General features: G+C 42.0%; 1 protein-coding gene across 1 annotated transcript in view; it reads right to left on the minus strand.

The window, feature by feature from the left end:
• LOC310880763 (uncharacterized protein) overlaps nt 1-12,344 on the minus strand; it is a 246,111-nt gene that overhangs the window by 164,719 nt on the left and 69,048 nt on the right. The window contains exons 13-14 of the mRNA XM_083797053.1: nt 5,012-5,132; nt 1,917-2,031 (exon numbers count right to left, since the gene is read on the minus strand). Coding sequence (XP_083653179.1) covers nt 1,917-1,932 — 16 coding nt within the window. The 5' untranslated portion in view covers nt 1,933-2,031; nt 5,012-5,132. The remainder of the gene's footprint in view (nt 1-1,916; nt 2,032-5,011; nt 5,133-12,344) is intronic.

Here is a 12,344-nt window from a genome sequence, read left to right on the forward strand (position 1 = left end):
CCCAGGATGCGATTGGGACCTGGTATCAAACTAGCGTTACTGCTCCCAAAACTATTGCTTCTTACACAGTGCCATATCCCTCTGTCCCTGTCTGCTCAGCAGTTTGTTCAGCACAGGAACCCCTGTGGTTAGGTAGTCCTCGAACCCAGAGCAATGAGCTGGAGCTGAGGGTACATCCAGCAGAGCTAAACTGGTGCATGGACTGAATCCTGCTGACAAAAGCAGCATGTATTGCTCTGCCTGGTGGAGAGAGAACATCACCATCTCAGTCTCAGCATCCTCAGGATTGTTTAATTCTCACATTTTAATTTCACTATTATTCACACTATACCTCTGAATGTTGTAATTATTTACAAAAAAAAATAGATCCCACCAACCACAAACAGAATATTTCAGCATGTTATCCCCCTTTGCCAGTTAGTGCATCACATGCTTTAATTTCCCTGACCTAAGGATCATCCAATTTGCTACAATGCTGCACAAAATAAATCACTAACCTCTTAAAACAACAAAAGAAGGACATTTAATGAGTCAAAGACAATACAGTATTACCAAAGCAAAGATTAAAGGAAATGAATTGCTCCTTTAAAATAAAATTCAAAAAGCTTTACAGAGCCTGAGAAAGCAAAAAAAAAAGCCACACATAAAGAAAACACAATTACTCCAACCACAGAAATACAAATTTTATTGGTAGGAAACATAGCAGGGCTTTTTGAGAGAACACCACTGAATGAAAGCAAGAGAAGCAAAAGCTGGATGAAAGGAAGAAAAGATGAGACAGATGAAAGAAAAGATGAGAGCTGGGTGAGAAAACAGGAGGGTCATTTCCTTTATCTAGATTTGCTAACTTCACTGTTCAGAAACAAAAGCAGTGACTGTTCTTCACAAAATTGTCTCCAAGGACTCTGTAGCCCGTTTGGTGATATTTTTTTAAAAATAGTTTGAAGAAAAGAAAACCTATATTCTTTAATGTCACTCAGCAGTAGTCCTGCAGCTGGGGATTTCTGTTCATACAACGGTTTGAATTTTTTTCTGCTCTAGTTATTTCATTACAACCATAGGATTTATTACATGGTAATTCCCTGAGCTCTTATAAATCTATTTGTTGTGTGGGCTTTTTTTGTACGTTGGGTTTTTTTCCTATGATTCCAGTCTGGCAACAAATTTTCCACATAAAATTTAATCTATTGTATCTCACTTTTGTATAATCAGATCATTAAAATGCATTGCTAATATGTAAATCTGAGCTAACCTCATTACCATAATTATGCTCTGTAATTATTGAATAAACAAACATTTTAGAGTTTCTGAAGTCTGCTGAGAATGCGTTTTGAGTTTGGGAGTGGCTTTAATTATGTGCTCCCTAATCATTATGATAAACCCTTGTGGCAATCCTGCTATGTGACTGTTTTAAAAGCTGCTCCTAATCTGATTGGCAAAGACCAAAGGTTCATGTGCTGAGACATCGGACAGCATCCTTCAGTCACAGCCCGGCTGCCACTCTCCACATGAATTACTGTTATTGTTTAATTTATAGACAGCACTTTGCTCGCAAGCCTCCGTGTACTTTAAGGAATTATAAGCGATGAGTCAAATTTTGCCTTTCCCTCTGGAAGGAGAATTAGTGAGCAAACATCTCTGTGTGCGACATAAGTTTATTGAATGCAAAGTATTCTGCAATAACATACTCACCATAGGTTTTACACCTGCACTGTACAGATGCCTGATGAAACAGCTTTTAAATGTGCTCCCTACTGAGTATTTTTTCTCTATTTTTTCCCCTTTTTGTGTGTGATTTTTTTTTAATGTATATCCCTAAATGAGGCACAGGGTAAACATCAGATCCCCAGCCAAAACAAGTAGCTCCACTGAAGCTAATAAACCTTTGCCAATGTACAGAAGATTCAGCCCATTACCTTTAGAAAGCATCATGAGCAGAGCCCTGCTGGCTTCTTCAATCCTGTTTCATCTTTAATAAGAAGCACAGAGTTCTGTGTCTGCCATTGTCAGAAGATGCCATCTCGTCTTGACCTAAGCAGAAAATGGAAACTTACTGCCTTTGCAGACCCCAAGAAAAAAATATCCACCATCTGTGGAGGATATGACCTTTGAACAAATGACTCATAAATGATCAATAAGGTCTTGGCAACGTTTGGGCGTCCTTGGCCCAGAGTGCTATAAACAAAACCATTCATGATATTGAGCTTTTCTCCTTTTACATGAGATTTTGTGTAGGAGACTTAATTAAAGTTTGTCAAAGTGTAAGAAGGTCAATAAGATTGATCCATATGAATTTTCAGAGTGAAAATGAAAAAACAAAATGTGTTTGATCTATATATTAGAAAAACCAAGCATAAAAAACCTAGTAGGCATACTAACTAATCAGTTTTCATCTATGCTAGCAGGTTAACAACTCCATAGTTCCCTGAAGGGCAACAGAAAACATAACACACATGTATGGGCAAGGGTCTTGAAACTCAATATATATATATTATTTTAACCGTTACCGTAGAGTCTCAAGGCTGTTTTGGCGTCATTTGATTTTCTTATAATAAACAAGAGAGAGTCTCAAAATTCCCCATCTCTCACAGAGGGCAGATCTCTTTTTCTAGTCCTTTGTAATAAAGTCCCTCAGCAGCCTGGCCTCTACATATTCAGTCCCTCATGTCTCCTTCCCTGGACAGTGAACTAGAAAGGAAGCTTAAATTAGATTCAGGCAGTGATGAACACTACCTTTTTGGTGAGCTGAAGCTTGTCAAGCTCTCTTATCCTTTAGGTGAGTATCACATTACCCGACCATGGGACAAAGATTTGATGTGAAATTACACTTCACTATGCATTTATAGGACAGACAGACTGTTTTATCTTAGATGGGGGAAGAAAGATCAGACCTTTATAGAAAAGAGAAGAGGATTATTCATGTTCCCTGACAATAGCGTCACCTCATAGGCAAAGACCAGCACTTCTCTATGTATGGATTTTGTGCCCTTCTGCACAACCTTTTTTTGAGAGCACTGGGAAGAAAAGTGACAGGAGTAAACACCAGTGAAATAAATCATTTGCTCTTAAGGAGTTCAAAATGTAAAATAGGAAAAAATCCAGGTGAATGGAGAAACACATATTCAGGGAAACATTTTAACCTGGAAATCAGCCACAAGAAGCTGGTTTGGATATATCACACTCAAGCTACGTTTAAATCCCTATTGATCCCACTAAATCTTGAGTCCATCCTTTCCATACAGAGGAATTTCTAGTGCAGAAAAACCAGCAGAAAGAAAGATAAGATCAGTGCTTTGTTCACTAGGAAAATCTCAGCACAATGCCAGCCTCAGAGCCCACACCAAGAATGACACTGAATAATAAAATAATACTTTTCATTACTGTAGGGCCTTCCAGCAGAAAATCAGGAAGTGCTTTCAGATATCCGTTTATTAAACTTCACTAATGAAATGATAGTTGTGTGCACATCTTCTGGATTTAAGCAAACTAACTGAAAAAGCTACATAAAGATCTGTGGCTATATCCCTTTTTGGGGAAAAAAAAGGCAAAATTGCAGTAATTTCAGGTCTTTCTTACAAGACTGTTCATACTTCCCCTTATTCTTTTTTTTTTTTCCTGCAGACTGCATCTTTGGTTCCCACCTGCATTGAAGTGCAGCTTTCACAGCCTGGACTGGTACCTCTGTTCCCAGGTGAGAGGCAGGCTTGAACCCACTCTTTCCTTCTGCCACCTCACTGAGCCCATCTCCCCCTGAGCAGCCCAGACAATTTCCGTGGTGATACACAGCTTTAAAAAGAAAGCAGAAACCCCAGGATGCAAGCAACCCGAGCCTGCCGGGGCACAACCATACTCTGAAAGCCGGTATCAGCACAGGTGACTCAAAATAGCATCTCTATTAGCAAGCTCTTCTGCCTGCTCACCTGCAGAGGTTCACAGTGCTGTGCTGCACACTGCTGAGAGAGGAGAGGGAAACTGGGGGGCAAGGAAGAGGAGCAGAGGGAGAGAAGATCCCGGCCTCCTTTGGGACTGGGGGCTCAGGCCCATGCAGAGCTGCCCCACTATCTGGGGAGGCTTTGCTGGAAGAAGCGCAGAAATTAGTCAGGTTACTCGTTAAGATGATGTTCGTTTTGGCCTGAGACATTACAGTCCTCAGATCCACTCCTTTCTTATGGCAAAGGAAACAGTGAACAGCAGCAGAGGGACAGCTAGAGGCGACCAGCAGAGGAAGGGAGCCTCCCATACCAGCTCTGCCACAGAACAAAACATACATGGACCCTCAGGAAAGGATTAGGAAAAAAACCTTATTGCATCAATGTTTCATCATATCCAACAGATCCATGCATTTTAGGGTCCAATTTCACAGGAAAATTGGATTAAGCCTGCAAGGCTGCTGGGAAGGGCTGTCCCGCTCTCATGCCCATGTCCCAGCCTGCATCACAAGATGATTGGGCTGAGTTTTAATCTTTTTTTTTTCCACCCTGTTTGCTTACTGTTATGGTGTTACATTTCAGCTGGATGAGCGAGGCTGGACAGCCCTGCAGCTGGCAGTCCCAGAGCCAGGGAGGTGGCAGGAACCATTGACTGTGGTGCTGGACAAGGCCACCTGAGCTGGCCAGCAGGATGGGGCCCTGCAAAAGAGCTTTTCCATGCTGAGGCACTGAGCTGTTTGCTCCTCCTCTGCTGATGCCGCTTGCAGGTCCTAACTCATCTCTGAAATGCTGTCCCTGAGTCACAACCAGTCTGGACGTTTGACGGTTTTGCTGCCGCAGATAAGCAGCAGGCATGCCAGCAAACTCTGTCATCCCATATGCTTCGTATTCTTATGAGAAAAAACTGTGCTGAGTCATCAGTAAAAAGAGCTATTTCCTTGGACTGCAGGGGCTGTGGTCACTAGGTGCACCCAGCCCCCAAAGCAAGACGGGGCATTCCTGTACCTCTTTCAGCCAGTTTGCACTGCCAGAATTGCAAAAAGGTCTGCCTGTATTCCTTACGTTGGGTGCTTATTACTGACCTTAGGATGAGATGCACAGAGAGGGACCTTCCCACTATCCTGGAGATTATTGCAAGGTGATGCTCAGAGCCTCAGACTCCGGTTCAAGTTCACTGTTTCACTGGCAATCTCTTTCAGCTGCCTACAGAAAAAAGATGCGGAAGAATTAAGAGTGAAAAAACCCTTCTGCCCCAGATTCCCCCACCTTCTTCCTCTGTACATTTCCTCAGCAGTTTCTCAGTGCAGAAGAGCTGTTAACGCACTCGCACATGCTTGTGACACTTGGCTTCAAAGGAAGAACTGCAAACCCCTCTCCCTGAAGCAACACTAAAACAGTTAATTACACTAAGCTAGTTAATAGCTTTTCATCATCAAGGGCTGGTTGTTCCACATACATAGGGACAGAATCCATTTATTTTTTATGTATATCCTTTTATTTATCTTGCTTCTACCAGCTGTATGGTAATTTATTCTCTGTCACTGTTCTTAACTCATGAGTTCATTTAAAGTGTGATAGCAGTGGAAATATATTAACAGTTTCCAGAGAATAAAACCTTTCTGAAAATGGAATCCAGCACTTTACTTTTACAAATACAGAATTTACACATTTTCACTTAGCTTAATTAATTAAATCCATACGGGAATTACTCAAGCAGCACTGTATGGCACAATATATATGCCAATACCTAATTATCATCAATTCAGGCAGAACAAAGCAGCCCGAAAACTGCCTTAATGCAAGAGGTATGCTGGGATCGGCCGAGGAGTGAGCAGAGCAGTCCCAAGCCAACAGCTCCTGCGTTGAGGTTTCTGGGATGTGGTTTCTCAAGCTAAGGCTGTGTTGTAGCCAGAAGGAATGGCCCCTGCCTTCTTTCCATCCAACCCTGCATGCACATCCCATCTGCTCTACTTTGCTCATTTTGTTTATTGATCCCACTGAAAAGTGAACAAGTTTGGAAAAGGCTGGCAGTTGAAGGAAGGCTGAGGTCATTGGGGCAAAGCCTGAGCAGCCCACGTAGCTGCTCCCTTGGAAAAACCTGGTTGCTTTCAGCCTCAAGTTTCTGGGATATCAGAAAAATATCTGTGAGCCCTTCCCCTCTGGAGCCATGGTACCTCAACGTGCTGCGGCCAGGTAAGGAAGAAAGGCCCTGAACAGCAACAGACTCCTCAGTGCCCCGACCCCAGGAAGCCCTTTCCATGGAGATGCTGAGCCCAGCAGAGTTTCCCTCAGCTCTCAGAGCATTCAGCTCAAGCCAGAGCAAACCAGCAGAAAACCTTCAGACAAACCAGCAGAAAACCCTGTCGAACCGAAGAGCTGCCGGCCTCAAGAGAGGCAGTGGCCAGGCTGCAAGGAAGCCTCTGGTACCAGTAAGAAAAAGGAAACTGAAGTGGGGAAAAGTTAGGAAAAGATGCACACATCCACAATCCATCGCAACGATCATTATTATTGATTTCACTGCTGTCTTTTAGGGATGCATCTATTACAGGAACCAATACTTAATGAAATTAGAAACACACACACTTTCCCATAAGCACGCTGGAGACAATTGCCCATCACTGTTCATTTGTTGTAACTCTCTAGATTCAACCACTATCTGGAAATACCATTTCGATATCGACACCCCTCTTAGGCAAACACGAAGTAACATAAATAAATAAATAAACAAACAAATAAAGCGAATTCTACAAATTCTCTTCCTCATCAGACTAGATGGGTTTGCACTGGCAGCACCTGCTGGAAACATTCAGCTCCCAACAAGAAGCATTTGTTGCATAGCTACCAATATGCTGTAGTCAATACCCTAGAGGAAAAATGGGTGCCGTGCACAAAGTATTTCAGTCTTCACGTTCACTGTTAATTTTGTAAAACGCTTAAAGATCAAATATTTCTCAGTTTTAAAACGGTAATTCTATTAATGAGACCGCTTTAGCTAGATTTTTCCTGTTGGTGTGTTTAAGTAAAAGAGATGCAAAACACAAAATTTCTCATACAGACCTTAAAGTTTTTTTTACTGAAAAACCTATTTTAGATGGTTTTCCTCAGGTCTCAAAAGTGGCTGTAAAGAAAAATATTTTCCAAACTTGCATTTTTTTCTTGTTACTCTTAGATTAATGTGAAACACAGGCAGTTGTTCCTTTCCAGACAATGTCAGTGGAGTTCATCACCAACCTTCTAGAGCTCTAAGTCACCTGCCATGACTCTAACTCCGAAAGAAGCTATCATGTACAACCTGGTCTTTCCCACAAAGGCTTTTAGCTACATCTCACTCAAAGTACGTGTTACACACTTTAGATGAAACAACATTTTCAGCTTCGGCTATTACACAGTTAAACAACATAGCTGCCCTCAGAAACACTGGAGAGCTTTTTTAGATCAGCTGTGTGTACCAGATAGAAGATCAAAATGCAAAAGCATTTTATTTGATTTACTCCAAGATCAAGCTCCCGGGGCTTTTCAGGTTAAAAAGGTGATTTCTGAAGTTCTGTTTGTATATAACAGAAAATTGCTGCACTTTAGTGTAATTCTTGCTTCTCCAAAATATAATGTCAGTAAAGCAGGGCTGGTACTAACATGAAAGTCAGGCAGTAGCACAGGCCCATCAAGCACTACCGTATACAACAGTTTAAATACCGTTATGGAAAACCTCTAAGGAATTTTATAAAAGATAATAGATTTTTTAAAAACGATGTTTTAGAGCAAGAATATTTTTCTATTAACTAGTACTACATGGTTCAAAAAGTTCAGAGCGATCTCAGTCTCTGTTAAATTCCACCTGCTTTCAAAATCACTTCCATAAAATGTTTTTTAGACCTAGTGTCATCCAAACACTTACTCAAGTAACCAACTTTACACATTTGACTTGCACCAGCCCAGCCCACAGAGTGCTTCAGCACGTGTTAATTTTGAGCATGTGCTTAAGGCCAGTAAGAGCTGTGCCTGTGCAGGCTTTGGCAGGGGGGCTTTCATTTATGCTAACCGAGCAATAATCATAGTGCCCCCCTGCCTGCCCTTCACCCGCAACAGAAAATGAAAATCCTCACGGCTGTTAGGTGGAAGAGAACATGAGCCCTACAGAGGCTGCTTTAGGTCCCAGAACTGCCACTGAAGGTAGATTTGTGGCAGGCCAGCCCAGGAACGGCTGCTCCCTCCCAATGGCTGCGATGCCACTGTCAGCCTCGGCACCGCTGTGCTCACCATTTCCCCTACCCAGTTACACACACTGCAGCTGCGTCTTCCTGCGTCTGCCTTTCTGCATGGAGAGAGATGAACCACAGTAATAAAAATGAATCTGAGTTTAGGAGCAAATAGTATCGCTCTTAACATTTGGAAGCATTAATATTTCTGAACGTACATCATCCCTTCAGAAAGCAGTCTTCAAGTAGCTTCATAGCACAAAAACTCTAGTTTAAGCTGCCCAAAAACTAGCAAACAATCCAGATTTGCCTGTTTTACAGCACAATGGTTCATCTCAAGAGGGACTGCAAAACTGGGCTCCTCTGCATACGCCATTTTAAAATCTGTGGAAGGCAGGCAATGGAGTTATACCAAGCCACATTCAAGCTTCACGCCCATGCAGAACAAGCTCAAAAAAAGGTTGCCAGTAAACCCTTCACAAATTTCTAGTAAGCTATGACTTCCACAATTTTTAAATAATGACAATCATGAAGACATCTGTGGCAGCAAATACATGGTGCTCTGTCACACTGTTGTTAGCTCTCTCCTCGCAGCAGCTCGACTTATCTGTGTGCTTTTGTGAGGAACTCCAGCATGTCCCGGGCAGCAGGACACAGAGTGAAGAAAGCTGTTAGCAAATCAATCCTAAAGTGATTTATTTCCAAGTGGCAGATACCAAGCAGGCAGCATATATTTATCATTTGGACAAGGCCTTAATAAAGATAAATTCAGAGTATGAGTCTCTCTAAGAAACGGCTTCAGCTGCAGGCAAATGCCAAAGCTCACTCCTCTGTTTAATTAGACACATATGCTTCGGCTGGGCTAGGTTTTAATATGGATGATGTTTGTTTTCAGTTATGAATATTACAACTAGTTCTCTAAAACCTGACGGTGCTGAGGCCAGAGTGTGAAATTCTTTAAAGATGGTGTTTCCAACACCAATAATGCACAGACATCACAAATCAAAACATGCTCTCCAAGACAATAATTAACATCTACTTATTACCTGAATAAAGATATTTTAAGACCTTATGAAAACACATGAGCAATACCAAATGCTGTGGAAGACTCAGAATAAATGACCAATTTAGGACAATATGAACATTGCTTTAGAAGTATTTCTGAGCACCATAAAACAAGGGGGGGGGGGGGGTGCAGCAGCAGGAGAAGAGATGCAGGGCAGCGGGAGAAGAAAGCAGGACACAGTTTCATTTCATTCAAAAAACACACCAAGCTTTCTTTTGTCTATGCCTAGATGGCCATCCATCACAAAAATCATCTATTATTTACTGTAATTTAAAATATTTTCTGTGCTCTGCAGTATAACTTCCCAGTTTCTTTGAGACTAACTTAGAGCGAACCCCATCTTCTTACACAGGTGATCTTTCTTTCAAGTCAGTGGAAGCTGTGGGAGCAGATGTGTTGCAGAAATGAGACTGAGCTACTCAAAGGGATTTAGGTACACATGTTCCATCAAAATGAATGAAAGGTAAACCTCCTGTGTGTGTTGAAAATCTCAATTACTGTTCTGAACTTAAATTCAGTGATAAAAGCCCCCATTATTCATCTGCTCAATAGCATCTTACCTAGACCTTTCTGCAGAGCTGCCATAGGGCTACATGCTCTGCGGTCACATCTATTAGCTTTGTAAAATACAACCACAACCAACCTGAGGCTAATGTCAAATTCCAGTTATAAATAACTCTGTTCTACCAAGTGACTGTCCAACACTGCTGCCCCACATGTATAATGCAAACCAGACTCATTGCTTGTCTACCCTGCCATCAGCCAGGAATAACCTTTCTGAAGCCAAGGGAACTATGTGGAATGAGCACAGTTCAAGTGCAAAGAGAAACAATTCAAAAAAAATTGCAAGGGAAAGTTTGATCTGTGATTTCTCAGAGACTCCTAAATCCACCATTCTACTGAAGGCAAAAATCTGCCTTAATATCTCTCCTTTCAACAGCGAGGCTAGAGCAGCCTCTCTAAAGACACAGTTTGAAAAGCAAAGATGCTTTTCACTGCAAAGGGGCACAGAAATAACCTGAGCACCTTTCCATTCCCTCACAATTCCCATCACTAACACCATGGATTCCTGAAGGAAAACCCAAGCCATGCTGCACCACTCGCTAACTGGAGAGCCAGCAAGGCCCAAGTGCTGAGCCCTCTGCTGTGGATCAGGGACCCACCTCCTACAGAAACTGGAAGACACGCTGACTTCAGATAAGACTTAGGAACACAGAAGCTTGACAATATGTTTTAAAGCAGCTGGAGAGGAGAGGAGAGGAGAGGAGAGGAGAGGAGAGGAGAGGAGAGGAGAGGAGAGGAGAGGAGAGGAGAGGAGAGGAGAGGAGAGGAGAGGAGAGGAGAGGAGAGGAGAGGAGAGGAGAGGAGAGGAGAGGAGAGGAGAGGAGAGCTTTTTACTAGAGTTTTCTGTTCTCACGTGCTTTCTTCAATGTCTTTTCAACTGAGAAGTCCAACCAGAAATGCACATAGGGGCTATCCATAAGTGTTCTTCACACCAAGAGCCCAAAATGGTTTATAACACGATGCTTTTCAGACAGGTTGTGCAGATAAACAGCCCTTCTCCTAGGTGAGTGCCTGGTGACTCCCCCCAGCCTCAAGAAATCCTTGTTCTCCTAAACCTTTTAGTGCATCTCAAAGTATGACAAGTGATAATAAGTCTTATCAATCTTGTGTTGTGGCACATCTCTTTCCTTAACAAAGGAGACCAAAAACACCAAGGAAACCCCAGCGGGAAACAGAGCTCTGTAAGGCTAAAACAGAAAAGCTTAATTCCCATAGGAAAGGAGAGACAAAGGAAAACACAAAGGATAAGTTCTCCTGCAAGTTTACAACAGGATAATCTAACAGGTGGCCATATGATCACAAAGCTCACAAGGATGCATAAAAACACTGATACTGAAAAGAACATGAGGGTTAACCCAGCCCAGGAGTCTGAAGGAGCTGCCTAAACTCAGGGTGGAATTTGACTGAGGACCTCTACCTGATTTTTCACACAAAGAACGCAATCAGAAGACACTAACATGATGGGAAATTTGCATTTTTGAATGATTAGATGTCATCTGTCAGCTTTATAGCTTTCCTTGATGCGTCTGGGTTAGGCAAGTGTGCTACTGCAGATCAGCTAACTTCAGGTAAACATCTCAAGGTAAAACACCAGCAAAGGGGAAATTTTACTATTTTATTTTTTAAATAAACACATTAACAGACCAACACTGAAACTCTATGGTCACTATCTCAATTTAGTAGTTTTGGAGATTGCCTTGCCCTCCCGAGGCAACAACTGTGGAACGTCAGGTGTCAGACGGATCAAGAACTGTAATGGCTTATACAGGCAGAGTTTTTCAAGTCAGCATTTACTGAGAATTACAAAGCCATTTCCCCTGTTACTAAGGATGTATTTTAAAAATGGTAGACGCCACCCAGCATACCCCATCAACACTTAAAAAAAAAAAAACAAAAAAAAAAAAACGAGGTCATACTTTATATTTAGGTAGCTCATCTGTAGGAAAGGAATGCATCCATGCACTAATGCAAACAGACACATGGAAAGAGAAAGACATGAAATAGTTTAGAGGGCATTATATAATAATTGTTGGCAAGTGTTGGCTTTTTAACAGCAATGGCTTTAGAAATTGGGCAGGAACCCATCAGCTTGCAGGTGCTGAGAGGAGAATAAATTGCTTATCTGTCCCTGCTGCTCATTCTCAGGAGAGATGCTATATCATGTCATTCAACGAGCTGATCTCTTCAGACAGATTTTTCCAGTGACAGAATTTTAGTGCTAAAAGTATTGGCTTACTAATAGGGAAACATGGCTTCTCCGAGTTGACATTTCTATATGCTGAACACATAGGGATACGCTTGGGAAGTCACAAGTAGCAACCATTTTCTAATTAATTAATCTGCACATCTCCTCTTTCAGCTACATCTGTATACATCAGTACTGACATCAAATTGTCTGTTAACTTCATCAGAAGTATTTCCTTTCCCTGAATTTCCCAGGGGCTGTATCAATACCTGCTTCCCTAAATAAAAGTGGCAGGCAGATGCAAAGCGGATACCAAGTGACTCCCTGGTTCAGCATATCTCCAGAGCAGACAACAGTTCAAAAGGGCTATTAAAAGGTCAGAGATTCTTCCAATTGACAACGCA

This window comes from Anser anser (genome assembly GCF_964211835.1).
Source record: "Anser anser genome assembly, chromosome: 13".
NCBI classification, from domain to species: domain Eukaryota; kingdom Metazoa; phylum Chordata; class Aves; order Anseriformes; family Anatidae; genus Anser; species Anser anser.